The 27,932-nt window shown below is 42.1% G+C and overlaps 1 protein-coding gene across 2 annotated transcripts; it reads left to right on the plus strand.

Moving 5' to 3' along the window:
- The first annotated feature begins 1,551 nt into the window (after positions 1-1,551).
- On the plus strand, positions 1,552-27,932 carry LOC120035015 (PDZ and LIM domain protein 3-like). Of its 2 annotated transcripts, XM_038981759.1 has the most exons (7): positions 1,552-1,983; positions 5,865-6,016; positions 6,897-6,981; positions 7,206-7,393; positions 18,338-18,465; positions 26,156-26,267; positions 27,526-27,932. In XM_038981759.1, exons 1-7 carry the CDS (start codon positions 1,783-1,785, stop codon positions 27,713-27,715), a joined length of 1,056 nt encoding a protein of 351 aa, XP_038837687.1. In that variant the 5' UTR covers positions 1,552-1,782; the 3' UTR covers positions 27,716-27,932. The 2 variants fall into 2 exon arrangements, with proteins under 2 accessions (XP_038837687.1, XP_038837688.1); XM_038981760.1 differs by lacking the exon at positions 26,156-26,267 and having other exon boundaries at positions 1,558-1,983; positions 27,526-27,655.

Genomic DNA, 27,932 nt, shown 5'->3' on the forward strand with positions numbered 1-27,932 from the left:
AATGACATTCTTATTACAAGTCTTTCTACAAGTCTTACTGCTTTCATTTACGATTTTTTTCGTACTATATTCCTAATAAATTCTGCCTGATACTTTCTGTATTTTTCTCTCTTTGGAAAGTCTGATAACAGGCGGACTCCTTTTCTCACTGATGTGACAACATGGTTATACAGTAGTTAAGTTCTGGTGTGGTCCACGTAGGAATGACTGTATGCAATTAAGCTGTATGTATCCAACAAAAAAAACATTTGCCCCAGGATACTTCAACTGGTGACTAGCAGGGAGGATAAAGACAAAGGAGCCCTCTGTTGCTGGGTAAATCTGATAGATTTATTGACGGGACAAACAAACAAAAGGGCTTATGTTTCGGCATAAATCGTCTCCATCGGAGCCTTTTGTTTAAGCTGGGCTGTAGCGCGTTTGGGAATACCTGTTTACTATTGGTAAACTGTGTGTATATTCCAGGAAAGGTTAAAGTTCACGCTGTTCCAATATGTTTTGGACTGTATTGTTGGACCAAGACAATCTCAAGTATTCTATGTGAAGTAGGTACGTATCTGGAGACGTGTGTGTGTGTGTGTGTGTACACTCCTTCTACAGACACACACCATCCCAAACATCCTTTATTTGTGTAGGAGTCAGCTCCTTCCTAAAACCTGCCCCCATGGCAACTGTACAAACAAACCCGGACTGATACGTCTTGAGGAAGGTATGTTAGCCATTTCAGGAGATCGACACCGAAGGGAGAATGAACGACTTTAATGTCATCATAATTGGGCTTATTTAAAAAAATAAAAATAATGGCCATCCATTGTTTTGATTGGCTTTCTTCCTCCCCATACACATTATGGAAACAGACTTCATGCACAGAGGGAGGGCTGACAACTTGATAATAGGTTAGCTTGTCTTGCTTCAATGCTTACTGTGCGTTTACATTGTTGTCATGCATATATACACATAAGAACTGCTTGTGTTTTGACGGATGACTTAATTGCATTAGATATTTTTGTAACGATTTCTGTGAGGAGTGCGAGAGATGAAGAAAAATTGCCTCCACTAATGGTTATGCAAACACCTCTGACCTCGTTTCTGTTAAACACTCACGAGAGCGAGTGTGTGAGTGAAACGTTAAGAACTGAATGGAGATTAGTTCGTGTCCAGATCACACAAACAGAAAAAATAACGAGAGATCTCAAATTAAATGAAGAGCGCGAAAGAGAGGCGGGAGGAGTGCTCTGGGCACGTTAAAGATCAATAGGCCCTGGAATGCTGCTGCGCCTGGGGGACCCCCAGGGCCTGCGCGAGGAGCTGCGCCTGCAGACCAAATAAGGGAAGGAGCAGCCGGACAAGAGCGTCAGCCAGAGTGCGGAGTGGGGACCCAGTCAGGCTCCGAGGCAACCCGGGGACGAGGAGAGACGAGTGGGCTGCACGCTCACAGACACTGGCCTACCTCCACTCTTCCCCTGGATGTTCACAGGTGGAGCAAGAGAGCGAGACAATGCTGGAGAAGGATGACGCTACATGAGTTGGCTGAGTTCAAGCGTAACAGGTACAGTATCATGTTCAGAAAGAGCGAAAGAGCTGCTACGTCCGAGAAGGAGCGGGAGAGAGAAAGTGATAGAGAGCGAGACCAAACAGAAGTAAAGAAACACGGGAGTAAGTGTCGCCAGGAAAAAGAGTGAGAGGGAGAACTGCCTCTGGTCCTGAGTCGGGGCCAATGACTTCACTCAGGGGGTGGGGTCCCCCCCCCACCACCACCCCTCCGCTAGTTTAAAAGGGTACATGAGTAAGTCGTCCCGCTGCTCTGTTTCTGAGAACCCGGCTGTGTTTGGGACACACACCAGTGTACTTCCAGCTACAGGAACAGAGACAAGGGACAAAGAGGGGGACATGCCACTGGACATTGTCCTAAATGGCCCGGCCCCGTGGGGGTTCCGACTGACCGGCGGCAAGGACTTCAACCAGCCCCTCACCATCTCCAGGGTAAGAGAGTGTACCTGATACTTTTAGACTGAAAAGACTGACAATGGGTGGGTGATGGTGTGTTTACAGTATGTTTTGCATGTGTGATGTATGCTTGAGCATCTTAGAGTGGGCCTGGTGCCAGGTGTTTGTGTGGGTGAGGAGGCAGTAGTAGGGAGGTGTGTGTGTCTTCCTACACAGAACACAAATGGTCAGATATACTCAACCGTTCCACCATTGTATTCTGTGTGTAGGGGATTATGTTGATCCGCTCTGTCTTAGCCTATGGCGTGCGTGTGTCTCTCACCCCCCCATCCCCCCCTTCTCTCTCTTACTGCCGGCATACTTGGCTCACCTTCCCTTTAACCTCTTGTCTCAGTTAAATAGCTGTGCTAGGATGAGAAACAGCAGGGAAGAGCTCTGTGTATTCAACCAGACTGACCATAAGAGTAATACTGCCAAAAGACTGCGTCCCAAATGGCAACATACAGTACGCACTACTTTTGACCCGGGCCCATAGAAATCTCGTCAAAAGCAGTTCACCATAAAGGGAATAGGAGGCCATTTGGACACGCACCGTCTCAGCCATTCCCTAACAGCCCAGATACTTACAGTGAAAGACTACTGGATTGGGAATGTGTGTTTTGGGTTGTGATAAACCGTGATACATCAGGGGTTTTTCTATATGGTGGAAGGCTGCGCGGCTGGGGGAACACACACACACACCCGTGTTCCAGTAAATATCTGCAGCTTAGTTTGAAATAGCTGTTTGCATCATCTACTAGGACACACACACACACACACACACACACACAGCAGCTGAATGAACGCAGGCTGCTGGGAATGGGTTAATAGTTGGCGACCAAAGTGCAATCTCCTGGGTAGGCATCTAGGTGGAGTTATTCAGAGAATGCCCGTCATTTAGCTCAAGTTAAGTCATTCAACTCTGTGTGTGGGAGAGATCGTCATGTTGTTTGTGTTAACATTGTGTGTTTGTTTGTATGTGTGTCTGTGTGTGTGTGTATATGTTGGAGTTTTGTATTTTAACGTTGGCAAGGTTGTGTGTGTGTGTGTGTGTGTGTGTGTGTGTGTGTGTGTGTGTGTGTGCGTGTGTGTGTGTAACCATAGGAGTATCAGTAATCCCTGTCGTGTATCTAAGTTTAGGCCTGGCACCAGGGCCGGGAGCTAAAAGAGTTACCGGTGAGATCTGTGAATCATCGGCCCCTAATGGCCACTACACACCTGTTGTGTGAGCAGAGAACCCGCAAGCTGATGAAGGGGAGGGAGGCTGGCGAGAGAGAGGGGCAAAAACCGGGGTCTCGGCCATGATGTCAGACAAGTGTTTATTATTAAACACCTTTTCAAAGGCACCGCAGGTAGCTGATGCCCCTAACCACAGATCTAGGGTCAGATTACCCTATCCCCAAGCCTAACCTTAACCATCAGGGGGATGAAGTACAATCTGACTCCATTCGTTGTGTTTCAATATTTCTCCTTGATTGATTTAAATCTCCTCATGTACCCTCGACCCTGTCCGTGTGTGCCTTTGTGTGTTCACGTATCCCTTCACCATCCACCCACTAGACAAGCTCTCATCACTTTACTCCTAACCTCTCACAAAGCAGTCGTTGATCGAAAGCTTCTTAAATCCTCTTTACGTGGTCTTATTAGCTCTCGTTCGAGGGGCTGTTCACTTGTAATGAGATTTAGCCACTGGCACATTCCTCTCGCTCGCAGAGCTTGAACCCCGACCTTGTCTCAGCCATGTCTTCCCAGGCCATTTTTTGTTAAAAAAAAACAAACATCCCCTTCTACGGTTGATTTTTGTTTCCAAGTGAAAGCGTAAACTAAACATTATTAATTGATGTCCATTGCCCGGTTCCAGTAAACGAGGGACTCCAGGACGTATGACGAGTGATGTTTAAATTAGCTGCGGTCGTGCATGTTTGGCTGGGACTGGAAGCTGAGTAGGGAAGAAACTAGGGTTTGTTTTCAGTTGTGTGTGTGTACTGCATAGCAAAACGAAAATGAAAATGAGGGCTTCTTATTGGACAAGTTGTGGTAGTAGCTCCCTGTTTCAAACCATTGCTTTCTCCCTGCTGAACACAACCCAGGGGTCCATCCATGCAGGAGACTTTTGGAGCCGCTCCCAATTCGCCTCCTAGCCCTCCTTTTGGCCCTAACCCTTCAATGTTGACAGATCTGAAGAGTCTGGATAGGTTCCAGTGTAGTGGAGGAGCTTCCACCATATTGATTTCACCTTACAGATCTGCAAACATTTAAAAGGCCAAATGAAGGGTTAGGGAGCGATTTGGGACTGACTGTTGGAATGGATAGGAGAGTAGTAAAAATGATGCACGCCACAGGGAGATGCAGATGGTTGTCAAGGAAAATGCCAAAGTTTTTCAATCGTGTAAATCACTCATGTTCCCTCCACATCCCATGACTCTCTCATCCTGGGTTATTTATAGGCCCGTGATCCAAGCTTCAATGTAACGTCTCCCCTGTGAGGGCTACAACGTTGCATCTGTGGAGTCTTAAACGCAATATGGTTCTCTTCCACCGGAGAGGAAAACCCATCAGAGAGAGAGAGAGCGAATGAGAGAAAGAAATATTGCAAGGGGTGAGAGAGAGAGGGAGACACACAGAAAAGAGAGCATTTGAAGTAAATGGACGAAAAATAGGGAGAGTATTTGAAGTTAAAACCCTGGCTACTTTTGAGGTTTTAACTTCAATTGCTCTCTCGCTCTCTTTCTCTCTCTATATTTTTACGATTCTCTCCCGTATGTTACTCGTTACAACTTATAAAACCCAATCATTTCCGCCCGGCTAGTGTCCGTATTCCATCTGTATACTGTCAATCGGCAGAACGAAACACGTGTTTACTTCGTCCGAAATAAACGGTTTGCACGAGCTCAAATACCAGCGAGGGCAAATGACTTTATACGCAGAGAGGAGAGGTTTACCTCCTGACTTTATACACAGAGCGCTTTCAACCATGTACTCTGGAGGCCAGGACACTGTCAAGTAGACGGGCTACTAAAACAAACTGCAAACTCCCAGCAAATGTATATTTCAAATTCTGCAACAAAATCTACTTTTGAGTTGGCGTTTTGGTATTGCTTCTTAATTTGTATGAACACAAATAGCATATAGTTGGGTTGTTGTGCACAAAATTCAGCAACCCTATCAACATGTTGCCATAGGGTAATTTCATGAACAACCTTCTCCCAAATCTATATGCAACGTTGTGGCAACAAAGTGTTAGGAGGAAATGGAATCAATGCTTTTATTAGAGGTTCTATAGACCAGAAGTGCTTAAAGGTGGTCTACTTCACTAGAAGTGGGCCTACAGTTAACCAAACGTATCAATTAGGCCCAAAGAGGTTTGTTCAACTACAATCAGTCAGATAGATGATGAGGTGGCGCTGATATAGAGCAGGCCATGTTTGTGTGCCATGTTTGTGTGACTACGAAACCACACAAAAATGGCACACAATTCTGCCTGGCTAATAGTAGATTACTAACAGCCACATACACCCGATCCTTACTGATCTCTCTCCGTCTCCTCTCTCTGTCTCCGTCTCTCTCTCTCTGTCTCCCTCTCTCTGAATGATCGGGTTTTATAAGTCTTACTGAGTTGTATATGGGAGAGAATCGTAAAAATATACCTTGGCAGCGGGTTCTCACTTCAAGCTCTATCTCTTTCCATCTCCCTCACTCTCAGTTCAGTTCAGTTCACTTTCTAAGTATGAAAAGTGAAGACGTTTGCTTACTTCACCAAAGTAAACGAAGACAACACTAATAACAGCAACCATTATTAGAATAATTTGTGACAATGGAATTAATAATGATTAATCTCATGTGTCCACCCCTCTCTTTCTCTCTCTCTCTCTGGGCAGATCACTCCGGGCAGTAAGGCAGCGGTGGCCAACCTGTGTCCTGGTGATGTCATCCTGGCCATCGAGGGCATCCCGGCGGAGGACATGATGCACTGTGAGGCCCAGAACAAGATCAAAGACGCCATCTACCAGCTCATCCTCACCGTCCAGAGGTCGGAGGTCACTCTGTGGGACACTCGCATACAGATACAGACATGCATACGCGTACACACTCACCTGATATGTACAAACACACTGGAGACATACACACACACACCCGCACGCACATTAACATACACACACACACACACTGACATGCACACATTGATGCCCACCCCACATACAGTCCTCTCACGTAAACACACACACTGACATGCACACACTTACACGCACAATTTAATACACAAACATCGCACATAAACGCACACACACTAATACTCACGTGCACACACAGTAATACTCTCACAAACACACATACACAAATACACACACGCCTCTCACATAAAAGCACACACCATTACAATAGAGACGTGTGTACAAACATCAGTGACACAAGTGACTACCAATGATGTGAAACGAACTGTCACTGTTTGGGTGTATCCTATGACACACATAGCTAGTCAAACACACGTTCATGTTTGACTAACTACAGAACTTACTGTACTTGATGAATCCCAAGATCTCTTTAATACCACATAGAACGTTCTATCTTACGTAGAACGTTCCAGAGCTGGCAAACGACGATTTCATACCCAAGAACTCCAAGAAAGGAGCTACACACACCCACACTCTCTAATACAGACACACTTCTACATGCCCACGCACATACTCACACAAATACTCTTTCATACACACACACACACTTTTATACTGTTCACACACACACACCAAAGGAAGTCAATGAAGTTGGGTTTGATTTATGAGTGCTCAGTGTACTGTGGCCCAGCTGCCATGTAAAACCGATGTTCGGTCTGTGGTCATAATCGTTTCACCTGCGGTCGAGGGAGTTGACAGTGAACTCTGTTTGATCATGACCTGTTTTTTTGTTCCCAGACCAGAAACCAGGCTATGGTCGCCTCAAGTCACGGAAGACGGGAAAGCCAACCCGTTCAAAATCAACTTGGAGGCTGAGCAGCAGGTGAGAGAGAGAGATATCATGTGGATCTCATTAGGGGGGAGGGGAGACTGTGTGTGCGTGCTTATGTGTGTGTGTACCTGCATAGCTTGTATGCATAGCTTGTGTATTTGTTTGTTTTAGTTGTCAACATATTTTTGTGTCTACACCTGTTGGTGTTTGTATGCGTCAGAGAACATCACATAAGGCCTCCTTGTCTTTCTCTCTCTCTCTCTCTCTCCATTCAGGAGTTCAAACCCATTGGTACAGGTCACAACCGCAAGGCCCAGCCCTTTATAGCTGCAGCTAACATCGACGACCATCGTCAGGTGGTCAGCACAGCCTACAACACCCCCATAGGCCTCTACTCCTCAGGCAACATCCAGGACGCCATGCACGGACAGATGAGGGGCCTGGTCCAGGACAAGCCAGAGGGGTGAGTTGGCTGGCTGGGTTGGTGAGATGGTCGGTGGGTTGTTGGGTGGGTGGGTGTCTGTCTGATTTCTATCTGTCGTCATGGTGACACCAGTATTGCTATATTAGCTTCCACTGTCTTCTTCTCTGATAGCTTCTGTTCATTTGTTTCTGCCAGAGTTTGGCTATTGTAGCTAGCGCTGTTCTAAAACACATGTTAAATGTCAAGTCAAGGTACTTTAAATATATACAGTGCATTCAGAAAGTATTCAGACCCCTTGACTTTTTCCACATTTTGTTACGTTCCAGCCGTATTCTAAAATGGATTTCATTATTTTTTCCCCCTCATCAATCTACACACACTACCCCATAATGACAAAGCAAAATAAAAAACGGAAATATCTAATTTACATAAGTATTCAGACCCTTTACTCAGTACTTTGTTGAAGCACCTTGACAGCCTCGAGTCTTTTTGGGTATGACGCTACAAGCTTGGCACACCTGTACTTGGGGAGTTTCTCCCATTCTTTTGTGCAGTTCCTCTCAAGCTCTGTCAGGTTGGATGGGGAGCGTCGCTGCACAGCTATTTTCAGGTCTCTCCAGAGATGTTCGATTGGGTTCAAGTCCGAGCTCTGACTGGGCCACTCAAGGACATTCAGAGACTTGTCCCGAAGCCACCCCTGCGTTGTCTTGGTTGTGTGCTTGGGGTCATTGTCCTGTTGGAAGGTGAACCTTCGCCACAGTCTGAGGTGCTGAGCACTCTGGAGCAGGTTTTCATCAAGGATCTCTCTGTACTTTGCTCCGTACATCTTTCCCTCGATCCTGACTAGTCTCCCAGTCGCTGCCGCTGAAAAACATCCCCACAGCATGATGCTGCCACCACCATGCTTCACCGTAGGGATGGTGCCAGGTTTCCTCCAGACGTGACACTTGGCATTCAGGTCAAAGAGTTGAATCTTGGTTTCATCAGACCAGAGAATCTTGTTTCTCATGGTCTAGGAGTCCTATAGGTGCCACTCTACCATAAAGGCCTGATTGGTGGAGGGCTGCAGAGATGGTTGTACTTCTAGAAGGTTATCCAATCTGCACAGAGGAACTCTGGAGCTCTGTCAGAGTGACCATCGGGTTCTTGGGCACCTCCCTGACAAAGTTCCTTCTCAACAAATTGCTCAGTTTGGCTGGGCAGCCAGCTCTACGAAGAGTCTTAGTGGTTCCAAACTTCTTCCATTTAAGAATGGAGGCCACTGTGTTCTTGGGGACCTTCAATGCTGCAGAATTTTTTTGGTACCCTTCCCCAGATCTGTGCCTCGACACAATCCTGTCCTGGAGCTCTATGAACAATTCCTTCAACCTCATGGCTTGGATTTTGCTCTGACATGCAATGTCAACTTTGGGACCTTATATAGACGTGTGTGCCTTTCCAAATCTTGTCCAATCAATTGAGTTTACCACAGGTGGAGTCCAATCTAGTTGTAGAAACATCAAGGATGATCAATGGAAACAGGATGCACCTGAGCTCAATTTCGAGTGTCATAGCAAAGGGTCTGAATACTTTTGTAAGTAAGGTATTTCTATTTTCATTTTTAATACATTTGCAAAAAAATCTAAAAACCTGTTTTCACTTTGTCATTATGTATTTGTCATTGTGTGTAGATTGATGAGGGGAAAATGTATTTGATAAATTTTAGAATAAGGCTGTAACGTAACAAAATGTGGAAAAAGTCAAGCGGTCTGAATTCTTGTCTCTCAATGCAGTAATATATAAATAATAAAGTGTAAAAAAATAAATATATGTATATTTTACACTTTATTGAGACAGTATGGAAATCAGAGGAGGATATAGGGAGTCTTGTATCCTCGTATCCTCGTTTTTCAGTTCCCAGGAAGTCATGTGGATCTCATTAGCCTAGCTAGCAGATATATGGGGTGTCACCGCGGTGCATGTATTACCCAAGCACACAGGAATTACTTTTTCCCTGGCTTTAGCAGGAGCTGTTTCTGAGAGACATAAATCATGCTAGCCGAGGTTCACATCAGCCTACAATGTACAGTTCAGTACAGCGGCTCTTCACTTTTCCTATTTTGATCAAGTAGTGCAGTAGAAACTAGAAAGGATAAGTTTCAGTAGAAACTTTTGAGTGCTTGTAATAGTGAGGTCCTGTGAGCACAAACTGGTTGAATCAACGTTGTTTCTACGTTTCTACCCATATGTATCAAGAATGGTCCACACTTGGAGATAATACATGACAACTACTAGAAATAATAAAACAACATAAAACATCTAAGAAGCCAGGCCTGGTATTTATAGCAGTTTTTGAAAAGGCTTTTGATAAGGAAAGACTTATTTTATTTATAAATGCCTGGATTTTTTCAAGTTTGGTGATTCTCTTATGAAATGGGTAAAAGTAATGTATAGCAACCCCAGGTGAAAAATAGTAAATAGTGACTACTTCTCAGAGTTTTGAATTGTCAAGAGGAGTTAAACAAGGGTGTCCGCTTTCACTATATCTATTCGTTATGGTCATCGAAATGCTAGCTATTAAAATCAGATCAAATAACATTAGAGGGTTAGTGATCCAAGGCTTAAAAACGAAGGTGTCCATGTATGCCGATGACTCAAGTTTTATATTAAGTCCGCAAGCTAGATCCCTGCATTGTTTCATTGAAGATCTAGATAACTTTTACGGACTCTCTGGACTAAAATCTAATTATAATAAATGTACAATTTTACGTATTGGATCTTTAAATAAATACAACTTTTACATGACCCTGCAGTTTACCTATAAAATGGGCTGACAGTCAAGTAGACATACTTGGTATTCATATCACAAAATATATAAATGAGATCTCCACAATGAATTTCAATAGAAAACTGCAACCATGGAGAGGGAAATAACTGTCTATTTATGGGAAAAATGCACTGATTAACTCCTTAGTCTTATCTCAGTTTACTAGTTTACTTATGGCGCTGCCTACTCCTGATGATTCATTTTTCAAAACATATGAGCAAATAATATTTAGCTTTTTCTGGGATGCTAAACCAGACAAGCTGAAGCGTGCCTATCTATAAAATGAGTATGAACTGGCAGGGTTGAGATGATTAAATATAAAAGCACTAAACCTCTCTCTAAAAGCTTTACTTATCCAAAAGTTTAACTTTAACCCTAAATGGTTCAAGTAGATTACTAAGAAAAGCTCATCCATTGTTTAAAAATGACCTTTTTGCCTTTGTGCAGATTGCCATGTCTCATTTTTGATTAATCGAAAATTATTATTTTTCCCCCCAAACAAGCATTGCAAAGCTGGCTACAATTTAAATGTCATCCCCATGAAAAGATAGAACAAATATTATGGCTGAACTCAGATGTACTGGTTGATAAAATACCTGTATTTATGGAAAATATGTTTTGTTTTTAAATGATATTGTAAATTGGAGTGGTAGAGTTATCATAATTATATGGGAAGGTCTGCTCAATCCAAGATTACAACCAAATGATTACAGCATTACCCCAAAAATGGAGGTCTGTCTTTTTTTTATTTTTTTTTATTTTTTATTTTTAGCCCCTTTTCTCCCCAATTTTCGTGGTATCCAATCGCTAGTAATTACTATCTTGTCTCATCGCTACAACTCCCGTACGGGCTCGGGAGAGACGAAGGTCGAAAGCCATGCGTCCTCCGAAGCACAACCCAACCAAGCCGCACTGCTTCTTAACACAGTGCGCCTCCAACCCGGAAGCTAGGCCAATTGTGCGTCGCCCCACGGACCTCCCAGTCGCGGCCGGCTGCGACAGAGCCTGGGCGCGAACCCAGAGACTCTGGTGGCACAGCTAGCGATGCAGTGCCCTAGACCACTGCGCCACCCGGGAGGCCCCGGGAACTAGTCTGTCTGCCCAATATAAAGGATCAAAACTGGTGGAATAAAAATAGCATAAATAGGAAAGTATACTAGTTTCATTTGAGGACCAGGATGTTGACAGCTGTGCCATACAGATTGGAAAATAGTTGGGAAGAGATTTTTGATGTATGGAGTCTATGGTACAGGGTGTATGAGTTGATATATAAAACGACGCAAGATTCAAGACTTCGTGCTTTTCAGCTAACATTATTGTACAGAATTCTTGCCACCAACAAAATGTTGAATATTTAGGACATACAATCATCATAGCTCTGCAGATTTTGTTGTGAGGATACAGAATCAATAGACCATTTGTTTTGTTTTTGTTTTTGCGTGTTTCTGGTCTCAGGTTCAGGAATGGCTGAAAGTGTGTAACATTGATCAAAAAAAATAATAATTAACGTTACTACGACATACAGCGTGCGTTAAAGCGAGACCGCACCGAAATTAATGGCGGAATATGAGTTTTACATTTTTCAACAGAACAACGAATTAACATCATAAATAGTTCTTACTTTTTGATGAGCTCCCATCAGAATCTTGGGCAAGTTGTCCTTTGTCCAAAATAATCGTTGCTCGGTTGTAGATTGTCGCCTTCAACTTTGGAATTAGCAGTAAACATTAGCCATGTGGCCCAGACGTGCCCAACTCACTAGAACGCAGCACAAATAAATATCCGAAAATCACAATATACTGATATAAACTGATATAACTCGGTTTAAAATAACAACATTATGATGTCTTTAACACCTATATCGAATAAAATCAGAGCCGGATATATCTAAGGGCTATAACGGGAGCTTTCTAGAACGCCATCCTGAGGTCTGTCTTGCGTCATGGCGAATGAAGGAAAGAGAGGACCCCACGTTCCGAGCCCATTTATAAGGCCTCAGATCTGCCTAGCAACTCCATTACAATTCTCACTATTTGCTGACATCCAGGGGAAGGCGTATGCAGTGCATCTCAACCAATAGAAGACAGGCAAATTAATAAACTGACCTCAGAACAGCCTGCATGATTTCAGATTTCTCACTTCCTCATAGGAAAATTGCTCCAACTCGAGTTCTGTTTTACTCACAGATATAATTCAAACGGTTTTAGAAACTAGAGAGTGTTTTCTATCCAATAGTAATAATAATATGCATATTGTACGAGCAAGAATTGAGTACGAGGCAGTTTAATTTGGGAACGAATTTTTTACAAAGCGCAAACAGCACCCCCTATTGAGAAAAGGTTTTAAACAAAAGAGCTAAGAATGTCCAAGCAAGGAGTAAAATCTTTGTGTTAATGCGATCGTATATGTGATTGACTCTACATACATTAATGAGAGAAAATTGATAGGGGTACTCACAGTGCTTGGAAGGGAAAAATGCAATGTGCCAGTGGATGAGCGGGCACATGAGACATCATGTAACCCAAGAAACGTTCCTGAATAAAGCCCTGATCATCCACATACCTGACGATAACTGACAGCTGCAAGCAGAAAGGTGGCACCATAGGGCCCAGAGCAGTGGAGCAATTTTTACCCCCTAGGGCCTGGAGTTTTTCCTTATATGTTAACCTAACTAGGTAAACTCTGGACCCTATAAAGTATGACAGTGATTAATCAGTTGTAAAAAGGTTTATATGGGCTATGATGGGAGCAGTTTTTCCTAATGGTTTTTAAAAACTCTGTATTTAGACTAGATTAGGAGGGGGATTTCCTCGACACAGACACAGACAACAACTGATAGACAATAGAAATCACAGGGCTGAGCTTGCTTTATGCATGTTTGCATCATGCAGGCCTATGCAACTGTAGGCCTTATAACAAAAAGACTCACATCTGCCATCACTATTATGTTGATTGATTCATTCCAGTGAATAATTTTGGATTAAAAATGTATAGGCAACCTAGCCAGCCCAATTTTGAATATAATCAAAATGTTATCACTTTCACAATTTCTCCTGACACACAAATGGACTATAAATACATAACGTTATCAATTAGTTTACCCTGACCAGATGGATAGGGAGCATAGACTGTATGCATCTGCTCTTATTAGTAGTCTACAGTTGATCAGACAGAAAAAGTATTGTTTTCATGCTATACAGCATGTCAGATTTCTAATGTTTAGGTATAGCCTGGCTGCTGCAACATTTATGTCAGGAGTTTTTGCTTGTGTCTGTCCGGAGTGATTGTGTTATCATCTTTGCTAAATAAATACCAGAGGAAAGTGCAAAGCCTACTTTGAGCGCATGAGAAAAAATGTGCCGCATCAACCTCTCTCTTTAATCTAACTTTTAATGGATGATGCAATGGAAGCTATCAAATCATTCGGAATTGTTTTCGAAATCTCAGAAAAGATGTAAAGAACCTTAACGTGTAAAGAACCTTAACGTGCATTTACAGGCGGCTTGATAATAGGCTCCCTGTTAACCAGCTTTACATTTGATACCAGTTGGTATTGAAGCCTCCCCTTTTCATCCTTCTTCATGAAACTGACCTCAGGCAGAGGACGACCAACGATTTTAATTCGCACTTTTTCTGTGTACCCCAGAGAATGAAAAGGGGTTCTTCAACAAAAAGTCCACAAAATGGCCATTCTACCATTCTGGCAGAGAAAACTGCACACTCGCGCTGGTAGCTTGCTAGCAAGGCAAATGTAAATACATTGCACTAACTGAACACAAAAATAAAGTTCTAAACCCAAGAAAACAATGTATAATATACCTCCTCCATCTCCTGTAATTTGAAAAAACTCATTTGAATTGAATAATGTCCCAAAAATGCTCAACTATCACTCTTCACTCTTAATCTCTATCCAACAATGTCACCAAGATTCTCAACACATAGAACCCCCATAATGCTCTGTGGCACAATCCCAATACAACACACTAGGTTCATTCTCTGATCCTACATCTATGATTGGATGGACAAGATGTCAGTTCATACTGCAAAAGCTTTGATTGGTTGGAGGACATCCTCCGGAAGTGGTCATAATTACCATGTATGTCTATGGAAGGGAGTGAGGCCTACGAGCCTCCTAGATCTTGTATTGAAGTTAATGTAGCCAGAGGAGGATGGAAGCTAGCTGTCCTCCGGCTACACCATGGTGCAAGCACAGACAGTGCTGTTGAAATTACTGTAGACCTTCATCGCGAAACAGTATATTTTAACCAATTATTTGGTGACATATGAATATAATTAGTATAGTTTTATCTAAAAAGGATAACTTTTTTAATGTTGTACTATTTTTATATTTGCCATTTTATTGAGGATGATGGTCCTCCCCTTCCTCCTCTGAGGAGCCTCCACTTTTATATATATATATATATCTATATATATACACCTTCATCGCAAAACAGTATATATATACTACCCACTCCTCTTTCTTTTCTGGTTAGAGCCAGATTGCGCTGTTCTGTGAAAGGAGTAATACACAGCGTTGTACGAGATCTTCAGTTTCTTGGCAATTTCTCACTTGGAATAGCCTTCATTTCTCAGAACAAGAAAAGACTGACGAGTTTCAGAAGAAAGGTCTTAGGTTCTGGCCATTTTGAACTTGTAATCGAACCCACAACTGCTGAAGCTCCAGATACTCAACTAGTCTAAAGAAGGCCAGTTTTATTGCTTCTTTAATCAGTACAACAGTTTTCAGAGGTGCTAACAAAATTGCAAAAGGGTTTTCTAATGATCAATTAGCCTTTTTATGCTAAATGCTGAACTTGGATTAGCTAACACAACGTGCCATTGAAACACAGTAGTGATGGTTGCTGATAATGGGCCTTTGTACACCTACAGTTGAAGTCGGAAGTTTACATACACCTTAACCAAATACCTTTAAACTCAGTTTTTCACAATTCCTTACATTTAATCCTAGTAAAAAATCCCTGTCTTAGGTCAGTTAGGATCACCACTTTATTTTAAGAATGTGAAATGTCAGAATAATAGTTGAGAGTGATTTATTTCAGCTTTTATTTCTTTCATCACATTCCCGGTGGGTCAGAAGTTTACATACACAATTAGTATTTGGTATAGCATTGCCTTTAAATTGCTTAACTTGGGTCAAACGTTTTGGGTAGCCTTCCATAAGCTTACAACAATAAGTTGGGTGAATTTTGGCCCATTCCTCCTGACAGAGCTGGTGTAACTGAGTCAGGTTTGTAGGCCTCCTTGCACGCACATGCTTATTCAGTTCTGCCCACAAATATTCTATGGGATTGAGGTTAGGGCTTTGTGATGGCCACTCCAATACCTTGACTTTGTTGTCCTTAAGCCATTTTTCCACAACTTTCTAAGTATGCTTCGGGTCATTGTCCATTTGGGAGACCCATTTGCGACCAAGCCTTAACTTCCTGACTGATGTCTTGAGATGTTTCTTCAATATATCCACATAAGACAATTATGTGGATATATTGAAGCAACATCTCAAGACATCCTCATGATGCCATCTATTTTGTGAAGTGCACCAGTCCCCCCTGCAGTAAAGCACCCCCACAACATGATGCTGCCACCCCGTGCTTCGCTGTTGTGATGGTGTTCTTCAGCTTGCAAGCGTCCCCCATGGCCAAACAGTTCTATTTTTGTTTCATCAGACCAGCGGATATTTCTCCAAAATGTACGATCTTTGTCCCCATGTGCAGTTGCAAACCGTAGTCTGGCTTTTTTTATTGCAGTTTTGGAGTATTGGCTTCTTCCTTGCTGTGCAGCCTTTCAGGTTATGTCGATATAGGACTCGTTTTACTGTGGATACAGATACTTTTGTATCTATTTCCTCCAGCATCTTCACAAGGTCCTTTGCTGTTGTTCTGGGATTGATTTGCACTTTTCGCACCAAAGTACGTTCATATCTAGGAGACAGAGAACGTGTCTCCTTCCTGAGCTGTATGACAGCTGTGTGGTTCTATGGTGTTTATACTTGCGTACTATTGCTTGTACATATGAACGTGGTACCTTCAGGCATTTGGAAATTGCTCCCAAGGATGAACCAGACTTGTGGAGGCCCACAATTTTTTTCTGAGGTCTTGGCTGATTTCTTTTGATTTTCCCATGATGTTAAGCAAAGTTTGAAGGTGGGCCTTGAAATACATTCACAGGTACACCTCCAATTTACTCAAATGAGGTCAATTAGCCTATCAGAAGCTTCTAAAGCCAATACATCATTTTCTGGAATTTTCTAAGCTGTTTAAAGGCACAGTCCAACTTAATGTATGTAAACTTTTGACCCACTGGAATTGCGATACAGTGAATTATACGTGAAAAAATCTGTAAACAATTGTTGGAAAAATTACTTGTCATGCACAAAGCAGATGTCCTAACCGACTTGCCAAAACTATAGTTTGCTAACAGGAAATTTGTGGAGTGGTTGAAAAACAAGTTTTAATGACCTAAGTGTATGTAAACTTCCGACTTCAACTGTATGTAGAGGTTCCATTAAAAATCTGCCATTTCCAGCTACAATAGTCATTTGCAACATTAACAATGTCTCCACTGTATTTCTGATCAATTTGATGTTATTTTAATGGACAAAATATGTGCTTTTCTTTCAAGAACAAGGACATTTCTACGTGACCCCAAACTTTTGAATGGTAGTTTATATAAAAAAAGAATGGTCCACCACCCAAAGGACATCTAGCCAACTTGACACAACTGTGAGAAGCATTGGAGTCAACATGGGCCAGCATCCCTGTGGAACGCTTTCGACACCTTGTAGAGTCCACGCCCGATGAATTGAGGCTGTTCTGAGGGCAAAAAGGGGTGCAACTCAATTACATTTTTACATTTTTAGTCATTTAGCAGACGCTCTTATCCAGAGTGACTTACAGTAGAGTGCATACATTTTTATTACATTTTTACATACTGAGACAAGGATATCCCTACCGGCCAAACCCTCCCTAACCCGGACGACGCTATGCCAATTGTGCGTCGCCCCACGGACCTCCCGGTTGCGGCCGGCTGCGACAGAGCCTGGGCGTGAACCCAGAGACTCTGGTGGCGCAGCTAGCATCGCAGTGCCCTAGACCACTGCGCCACCCGGGAGGTCTAATTAGGTCAATATTAGGAAGGTGTTCCTAATGTCTTGTACACTCAGTGTATATATACATATGTAGCATATTCAATCCATGTGTAGTATTATTGGCCTGTAGATCTCTTTCAGCAAATTCTGGTTAGATTACTTGGTGTTCTGGCTATGGGTGGTGGCTATAAAAAGAGCTGTGTATCCGAAAGGCGTCTTCACACTCATGCTTCTTCACCCCATGTCATCTCTAACCTCCTCTCTCCATTCTCCTCCCATCCATTCTTCCTCTCTGTTTATCCCTCTCTTCACTTCCTTTTATGGATGTCTGCTGATGCCTGTGTTTGTCTCTGTCAGACCTGAGTTCAAATACTATTTGAAATCTTTCAAGTACTTTGAGAGCTTGCTCTAGCCTGCCTGGAGTACCACATGGGTGGGGTTTGCCATTGTGGGACTATTTTATTGGTCCATTAAGCCAGGAAAGCTCAATAAAGCACTGAAAAAGTATTTGGAAATTATTTCAAATAGTATTTGACCCCAGGTCTGGTCTCTGTAATGTCTGGCGGGCCTCCTTTGACCTGATGCAGCCTATGATAACCAAAAGCCTCAGGGCCCTGGAGTGAGAGTGCCCCAGCTGGCAGGCATCATTTCTCCCCATGACTTACAGCCCGTCCCTAAACCTGGAGCTGGGGAGTTCTGGACCCCCAGGGCTCAATACGACTCTGATGTTAAATCTGATATGGAGGATAGTGTTGTTATGACTACACTGGTGTCTGCTGGGGTAGATGAACAGTGCTTTCAATGGTAGCCGCCGATCTCGGATGGAACAGGTGCAGCCGATGTCGATTAAAGCAGCCCCTGGCACATCTCTGATTCAGAGGGGAAGACACATTTCAGTTGAATGCATCCAGTTGTACAACTGACCCTTTCCCTTTTTTAATTCGTCTCCACAAAATGTGAGATATTTTTCTGTGTGTTTGTGTGTGCTGCATCTGTTAATGCTCACCTCTGTGTGTCTGTATATTTTTGCTCATCTCTATGTGTGTGTGTGTGTGTGTCTCCCTCTCTGCAGTAGCAAGACGCTGACCTCCATCGAGGAGTCTGATGTGTACCGCATGCTCCTGAAAGACCAGGAGGAGCCCCAGGAGCCCCGGCAATCAGGTTCCTTCAAGGCCCTGCAGGACTTTGTCGACAGTGACGGTCAGTTCTCCACTAAGTAACTTCCCTTTCATTATGATATGGGTGGGTAATGATATCATCATTCAGTGTGGATTCCAGGCTATAATGCTGCAGTCTCGCTCTCAAGAAGAGCTTCACGATTGCATATAATAATGTATTCTTTCTCAATGAGACATATCAAGGACAAGCCTGTTGGTGTTCAAGTCGTCGTCAGTGTGGGTTAGCTCTCTACCACTCACTCACTTCAAGACCTATAGTTTAATAAAAACCTCTAGCTATCAATATCGCATACATTTTGACCCCAAGAAAAAACTATTGGAAAGAGCCACAATCAAAATGAAGATATCACTTGAAATTAGTATTTTGTTGGCCATTCATTTTATAAGACAAAGTAGAGGGAGATAATTCAGAATTCACATTGTTCTGATCTTGAAAGGTGGGTACACAAGGAGTAAACTCTATATACAAATGAATTAGTAGTGAACAGATTACATGTCTAGGCTTTGGTTCAGCAGGCTAACACGGTCACTTTGGGTGGTACTGATGTACTAGATAAGGCCTATGAACAAAAATGTGGCATATAAAGAAGCTGATTAAATAGCATGATCATTACACAGATGCACCTTGTGCTGGGGACAATAAAAGGCCACTCTAAAATGTGCAGTTTTGTCATACAACACAATGTCACAGATGTCTCAAGTTTTGAGGTAGAGTCAATTGGCATGCCGACTGTCCACCAGAGCTGTTGCCAGAGAATTTAATGTTAAATTCTCTACCATAAGCCGCCTCAAGTCGTTTTTAGAGAATTTGGCAGTACGTCCAATCGGCCTCACAACCACAGACCACATGTATGGCGTCATGTGGGCGAGCGGTTTGCTGATGGTGATGGTGGGGTTATGGAATGGGCAGGCATAAACTACTGACAATGAACACATTTGCATTTTATTGATGGCAATTTGAATGCACAAATACTGTGACAAGATTCTGAGGCCCATTGCGAGGCTCATTTTTTTTAAGGAGTCTGATCAACAGATGCAAATCTGTATTCCCAGTCATGTGAAATCCATAGATTAGGTCCTAATTAATTCATTTCAATTGACTGATTTCCTCATATGAACTGTAACTCAATAAAATCAATGAAATTGTTGTATGTTGCGTTTATATTTTTGTTCGGTATATATTATATACCCAGTCTGTTGCCTTGTCACAAAAAATCTAACTTTAGGCAAGAATTCTCAGTCCTCAGATTTGCTTACGCAAAACGTATTTGTCCAGTCAGACCTGTGACCGACTAGTGTTGTCTATTTTTACTTCCTCCCAGGTGCAAGGTGGTTTATTTGCTCGTTAGTGTCTGATTTTGTCAACTATGCATGTGGATTTCCAACTCTAAACCAATCTTCAGTGTTAAGCAATGTATTATTTTCTCTCTCAAACCTCATTTAACCACACAAACTCATATTGTGACTCTACATAATAGAGACTGACTGCGAACAAAACATGATCCGTTCTAAAGTCCACCATTGTAAAAGACCAATGTAAACATAAACCTGAATGTTGAACTGAGTTGCTTGAGGCAACCTGCTCTGAACAACCTATAGTGTTTAAGATAAGATACGATAAGACAATGACTTACATCAATGATACCGATTTACATGGCACTGACTGACAGCTTCTTATTAATGCTTGTACTGTAATAACTAAAATAACCCGCATGGACAGCTGCAAGGCTATCCCTGAACGTATCTGTGAATTAAATGTGATGTGTACCTATGGTATGATATAAAGATTTAACATCATTTAGGTTATCAATTATAATTAAAAACAATTCTTCCTTTTTACAGGGCAAAAAATGTAATCAGAATCGAGAACAGCAGCTTCCAACAAAACGTTAATCGCTGCTCTAGGGCTTGTGGGTTCAGTGATATTATGTGTAATTTACTTTGAACCACCATCTATTGTCTGTCCATCCAGATTAGGAAAATCGCCATCCTTGGAACTGAAAATAGTTTCTCTATTTAAAAAAAACAACAACTGAAAAGCCTATTGTCTTGGTGTGGCTCTGGCCAATTGGTGTGTACCCTGTTCAACATCAATAGTTGCGTCCTGACAGACGACAGATCCCTTTACGACAAAGTGGACGCTGTCATTTTCTTTCACAAAAGCACCAGACCGACTTGCCCTGGTCTCCTCGTCCAGGTTTTCAGAAAATGATCTGGTATCACATGAAATTACCAACAAATAACAAAAAAATACCAGGTCTGGAAAACCTCTTCAACCTAACAGGCGGACTACACCGCTCGCGTCGCGTGCACAAGCGTTGCAAAATAAATTTAGAAGTCAATATTATTCAATTATTGCACCCACACTGCTCGCGCGCGCCAACGAGCGTCTGCGTTGCCAAGGGCTAACATAGAAGGCAGTTCTATTTCTGATGCAGATCGCGCTGCAATTCCTGCCTCTCCCATCTCCTCATTGGTTATACCCACGTGGGTGACTGAAGGACGAAATAGGTCGGTGGCGGTAATGCACGTAATTTATGAAAGTTGCCAATCGCAATATAAAGTCAAGAGAAGAAAAAGCCTGAAAGGAGGAGAGATGACTAGAAACGATTCGGTTGACCGTTTTATGTGTGGATTAATTGGTGGAGTAGAGGACCTTGTGTATTTCAGGTAAAATAACAACTCAATGTTTATATCCCAGGACAAATTAGCTAGCAACAGCAAGCTAGCTAATATGACAAATTAGCTAGCAAGTGGAAGCTAGCTAGCTAGCTAAATTCCCATAAATGTTTAATGCAATTCAACCTGTCCCCAAATTAATACAATTGGTTCAGAGTTTGTTTTGATATTTTAACCTGCGTGTCGTGATCGCGTTTGGTGTGGGGGGACAAAATGCATTTATGCACGATGGCGCACGCGCGCAGCCGGTTTGGGGTCAGTGTAGTGCGAAAAACGAACTAACAACCATGAAGACTGAGACAGATTTTGTGCTGCCCAAGGAAGATAAATTAGTCTGCTGGATTGTGAGCAATAATAACCCTTACACAGGGACGTCAGTCCGAGAAAAATATTATCAGGAGCAGTAACCCATTTCGGCACTGCTTTTACAGGCCGTCGTTTGAAAAGCACAGAGTATTACTCGACCATCGACAGCTGCAAGTTCTACCTCTCGTCCGAGAATTCAATCTACAGAGACTACATCACGGAAAAGGTGAATGGACCACTCGTGGCAGGAACTGTACCAATAGTATTGGGCCCATCTAGACAGAACCACGAAGACTTTCTTCCTGTGGATTCCTTTATTCATATCAATGACTTCCCGGATGCAAAGGCACTGGCAGACTTCCTCCAATTGGACAAGAACGTTGATGCGTACATGAGCTACTTCATGTGGAGGCGGTACCTCAAGGCCATTTCCCACCTGGTGAAACGCTATGAAGAGTTCAATCAACCCATCTGTTGTGCCTGTTAACACATGGCAAAAGATAAGAGATATTGTATTGTCCATGACCTCTACAATAAGTTTTTGGGTTGAGACATTTTCCATTAGCTCTTGATTTGAACACATCAGAGGAGGATGGTGGGCTGAGATATAGGAGGTCGGGCTCATCGTAATTTCCAGAATGGAATGAGCCCGTTTTATCCACCCACCAGCCACCACTGGAATATATGTATAGTTTAATGTGGTTTTAATCTAGTTTTATATAATGCACATTTGGAGACAGTGACTTTAACTGGCTCAGGCGTTCCACTAGCGACCCACCTCGACAACATCCAGTGAAATTGCAGAGCGCCAAATTCAAAATACAGAAATAGTCAAAATATACATTCATAAAAAATACAAGTGTTATACATCGGTTTAAAGATTAACTTCTTGTTAATCCAGCCACTTTGTCAGATTTCAAAAAGGCTTTACGGCGAAAGCATACCATGTGATTATCTGAGGACAGCGCCCCGCTTACAAAAGCATACAAACATTTTACAACCAAGTAAAGGAATTACAAAAGTCAGAAATAGCGATAAAATGAATCACTTACCTTTGAAGATCTTGCAGTCACAAGAGTCCCAGCTACACAATGAATGTTTGTTTTGTTCGATAAAGTCCCTCTTTATATCCCAAAAACTCTTCTTTTTGGGGAGGGGCGCATTTTGTTCAGTAAACCACTGGCTCAAAGGCGGTCAAAACATGCAGACGAATACATAATAGTACCGGTAAAGTTCGTTGAAACATGTCAAACGATGTTTATAATTGATCCTCAGGTTGTCAATTGTTTAAATAATCAATAATATTTCAACTGGACAATAGCATATTCGATAGAAAGTAAAAACAACGAAGGGCGCACACTCTGTCATTCGCGCAAACCAGCACTGCATGATTCTACAGTCCACTGACAGAAAGGTCTCATTCTTCTTCATTTTCCCGAAAACAAGCCTGAAACATTGTCTAAAGACTGTTGACATCTAATGGAAGCCATAGGAACTGCATTCTGGGTCCTAACCCATTTGATACTCTATAGGCATTAAATTGAAAACTACCCACATCAAAAAAATCCCACTTCCTGGATAGATTTTCCTCAGGTTTTTGCCTGCCATATCAGTTCTGTTATACTCAAACATTATTTTTGTGTTTTCTATCCAAATCTACCAATTATATGCATATCCTAGCTTCTGGGCCTGAGTAACATGCAGTTTACTTTGGGCACGCTTCTTATCCAGACGTCGAAATACTGCCCCCAAACCATAAGAAGATGATAGGTTATATAATTTTAAAGTGGAAATCAGCTATTGAAACAATAACAAAGCGTCCTCCCTGTTTCAGTAAAAAAGCTGAGGGATATAGGGCTGGAGAATTTGGAGCCGTGCTACAGATGGGGCTGTGCTGGGAAAAAAATGACATCTACAAAGATTTTGAATTCAGATTTTCCAGGGGGTGCTGCAGAACCCTCAGCACCTCTACCTTCCGCAGCTATGGACGTAGCATCTGCAGATTGCCCCTTTTAAGAAGTCACTCATGTGAATCTGTACTGAATAAAACTGGACTTTTCTCTATCTGCATCTGTCTTACTTGTCACTCATATGACTGTAGAGCAGAATATCTCAATATGTCAGAACAGCCATGTAAATATAGTCCATAAATGGTTTAATCTTTTTCACTTTTTTAGGCACATCTGTTTTCCCTATAGTCCAAAATAGCAGCATGTATTAGTTACACATTAGTCAAACATAAAAAGGAACATGGTCAAACAGTGTGTTTCTGAAAAGAGATTCTGCAAAGACATTACACAATAACTGAATCTGTTGTATTGCCAGTGGTGATTTTAGCATGTGAATCTTGGTGGGGCAAACAAAATAAAAAGTGGGATGCATGCCAGTAAAGCCACTACACAACACAACACTAAACAATACATTAATTGCACTATAACGGTGACAAATGGTGCCCACAAACTGTTAGGGCCTACATACAGTACAGCAGTCCCAACACCTTACCACTGCTACACCTGGCTATCAGCGGAGCCTTGTCTGGCAGCGAAACAGTTTATTCAGCCTAATTTACTGCCTTTAAATGAAAAAAAACAGCTGATATGGCTGACTTGCTTAAACAAATGTGGTTTCTACTGACAATTGAGATGTACAAACTATGGCATAAGGGGACGACAAGCGGATAAGAGGCCATTCGTAATTTCGATTAAGACATTAATGAGCGAACGACGACGGACGTAGTCAATATAACTATTTGTTCAGCACTTTTGAAATGTACAGTGACAGAATTCAGAACATGGGCTGTTCTTACAGTGTACTCCCTGTACAAGTCAGAACCATAGGATAAATAAAAGGGGCATATAAACAGACAATGAAAGCGCTTACAATATTCGATGATTACAATTCTCTAAAACAGGTTATAGGCTACAGGTTATGTGCACCACCAAGTTAGAACAGTAGGCGAAATTAAGAGGTGAAAATAGACCAAATGATTAGGGTGAGGCACATTGAACGCCGTTTGGGTCTTTGCGTGTCAAAAAAGATACACGTCATAACACATTTGACGTGTTAAATAAGCTTTTAATTTGACACATCAAATAACACAATTCTAGGGGAGGCAGGTAGACTAGTGGTCAGAGCGTTGGCCAGTAACCTTTCGGTTACTGGATTGAATCCCAGCGCTGACAAGGTAAAAATCTGTTGTTCTGCCCCTGAGCAAGGCAGTTACCCTACTGTTCCTTGGGCGCCAAAGACGTGGATGTCGATTATGGCAGCCCCCCTGCACCTCTCTGATTCAGAGGGGTTGGGTTAAATGCAGAAGACACATTTCAGTTGAACGCATTCAGTTGTACAACTGACTAGGTATCCCCTTTTCCCTATTATAGAATGTTGTGTGTGCTGTACAAAAAAAGTTTGAAAAACACATCGGCCACGAACGATTTGTTTACAATACCACGTTGGTGAAAATGGACCAAATTATTAGGGTGAGGCACAAAAAACACACATCCACTCCATTGAATAGCAGGCTAGTGGTTGCTTTGCAATGCTCGCAGTTAGCCACTGAATCCTTACAAACCACTCATTGTTGAATTTGCGATTTCCAACTTGTTGTGTAATCTTTATGTCCAATGGCCGATGAGCACCGATAGGTTTTATCTAATTTCTCTTCATTTTTTCTCTTCATATGACAAGGATTAAAAAGGATTTGTCAGTAGATTGTCGACTTGATTCATGATGATGACTGATAGCTAAGACTTTGAAACTAAAATGTTGACATGATCAGTCCAATCAAAGCTACTGTACATATAACGTGATTTTACGTAAGTTATCTGTGGCCAATGACCTTGAGCCTTCTTGGAAGGGTACTTGTAATAGAACTCTATGGCAGGACCCAAAGGGTTGAAATTTTGGATGTCTATACTTACTCAGGACTTAAACTTGGTGATGACGTAGTGTCCCCATGAGTGACAGAACACTGAGCCAATCACGGCGCAATGCTCCTATTTTCTGCTGGCTTGCACCACCACCGCAGAAAGCACTGAGCTAGGCTGAAACATCTGCATTTTGGAGCTGCCTCATTCAAGAAAACAAAAAAGAGACCATGTTTGTATGCGGATTTATTAACTCAATGATAGATCTTTTTTTTTTCTCTTTTTTTTTTTCATTGTTTACAAACGGATATGTGACACGTATTAATGCCAAAATGACATGCAAAACAGGCAAGCCCAAAACATTTTATTTCTTTATGTTTATGTATATATATTTATTTATTTATTTAATTATTTAATTATTTTGCTAAAAATGTGGGGCTCAAAACAGGTGGTGGTACTCTGTCCCACCTACCCTGAACGACAGGTCGCCACTGTCTATTGCACTGCATTGTTTGGGGGGTTCAATGCTGGTGAATATACAGGAAGTGTGCAATAGATTGAGATGATGTATCCGTGCATGCAATATACTGTGCTAAGGTGTCATCATCAATATACTGTGCTATGGTGACATCATATCTGTGACATCATACAGTATATGTCTCTAACGCTCTGCTCCCTTTTGTATTTCAATATAAAAATGATTTAATATCCTTCAACTACGGTATGCTCCTAATTTTAATAATTTGCTTGTTCTGTGTCACAAATGGTAACCTATTCTCTATGTACTGTATTGACCAGCTCGAAGTAGAGCACTATATAGGGATTAGGGTACCAATAGTGCGTGTCCCATGTGTTGTCCAGGCACTCGCCCCATGGTGACGAGGACAGTGAGAGCGCCAATGACTAAGCCACCACCGCCCACAGGAAACCTGCAGAAACTGCCCCTGTGTGACAAGTGTGGAAACGGCATTGTGTGAGTACTTCGAAGACAAAGCTGCTCTGAGAATGTCATATGAAAAGTTGGTACTGAGTTGTACCCATTTCTTTCAATACTTATTATAATAAGAAGAGTTATAGCCTGGAATCCAGAACCTGTTTTGAGATGACATTCCACTCCTTTTATTTTGTGTCATTCCAAACACAGGAGGCTGCTGAGGGGAGGACGGCTCATAATAATGGTCGGAACGGAGCGAATGGAATAGCATTAAACACGTTTGATGTCTTTGATACCATTCCAGCCGTTACCATGAGCCAGTCCTCCCCAATTAAGGTACCACCAACCTCCTGTGTTGCCGAACAGTATCTTTCTTCTACAGAGAGTTTGCTTAGTTGTGTTGATCAAAAGTGTTTGGTCAGACAAAGAGTGGCAAGGAGTATAATGATAACAGAAACAAACTGGTACCCAAGCCAGAAGAGTTACACCTAAAAAGTTCTGCCAAAAACTAGTTGACCCTTTTTATCATTATCAAATCATTTCTGGGCAACAATTAAATACCTTACTTTGATTGTTTTCAATTAAAATAGTCCAAATAAACTGTAAGCAAAGAGCAATTTCTCAAGAAAAATATTTTTGTGGACTTTCTGGGAGTGGTTTGCGTGGGGAGGGGAAAACTAGCTGTTATTGGCAGAGAGGTTTGGAACTCTGTTATTGGTGATGTCACCAGGCAAAAACCAGGCCAAAACTCCATCACACTGAAACAGGCTGAAATTTCAGGCCATCTTTTTAAATAGCTCTTACACTAAAAGGGCATTATCATAATTCTCACAATTTGACAGTATTAGTCCAACCTCATAGTGTAGAAATGTACACTTCCGTTCAAAAGTTTGGGGTCACTTAGAAATGTCCTTGTTTTTGAAAGAAAAGCATTTTTTTTGTTCATTTAAAATAACATCAAATTGATCAGAAATACAGTGGAGACATTGTTAATGTTGTAAAATACTGCACTGGGCTTTGAAAGGGAAAGTTGGAATTTGAGTTTGTACGCGCAACTCAATATTAGGAAGGTGTTCATAATGTTTGGTATACTCAGTGTACTTTGAGTGGTTAGATGAGGTAGGCAGCACCCTCCCAAATCATTGATGTACTTTTGTAATCTGGCAACCCTGCTCCAGCTTCCCCTCCCCCAATCCTAACCCTAACCATTAGTGGGGGAAATGCTAAACTGACCCAAGATCAGCGTCAGCGGTAACTTCAGCCTACTCCTGTTGTTACCTCTGTTGTTCTTCTATAGGGGCACAGTGGTGAAAGCGAGAGACAAGTTCCGCCACCCTAGCTGCTTCGTGTGCACCGACTGTGACGTCAACCTTAAACAGAAGGGCTACTTCTTCGTGGAGGGCCAACTGTACTGCGAGACCCACGCTCGAGCCCGGACAAGACCCCCGGAGGGCCATGACCTTGTCACTGCTTTCCCCTCGGCATAGGACCCTCCTCACACAAACACGCACACACGCACCATCCTAAAAATTCTGTCTGCCAGTGAGGCACCATTGATTGTAACTGTTTGTATCTGTGTTCTCCTGTGTTCTATTGTCTGTTTGCTCTGTTTTGCACATCCTGACAGTGCATTTGTTTGTGAATACACTTACATGTATACTATTCTCTTACTTCAAATAAAGGGGTTTTGACTCCATGTTGTGG

Source organism: Salvelinus namaycush, chromosome 42 (genome assembly GCF_016432855.1).
Source record: "Salvelinus namaycush isolate Seneca chromosome 42, SaNama_1.0, whole genome shotgun sequence".
In the NCBI taxonomy this organism is placed as follows: domain Eukaryota; kingdom Metazoa; phylum Chordata; class Actinopteri; order Salmoniformes; family Salmonidae; genus Salvelinus; species Salvelinus namaycush.

What these genes read in the sequence shown, in the direction of transcription:
- LOC120035015 (XM_038981759.1), top strand. Translation starts at nt 1,783, where the DNA reads ATGAGTAAGTCGTCCCGCTGCTCTGTTTCTGAGAACCCGGCTGTGTTT. An exon ending in AGCCCCTCACCATCTCCAGG is followed by an intron (nt 1,984 to 5,864) that starts GTAAGAGAGTGT and finishes CTCTCTGGGCAG; the next exon opens with ATCACTCCGGGCAGTAAGGC. An exon ending in GTCCAGGACAAGCCAGAGGG is followed by an intron (nt 7,394 to 18,337) that starts GTGAGTTGGCTG and finishes CCCTCTCTGCAG; the next exon opens with TAGCAAGACGCTGACCTCCA.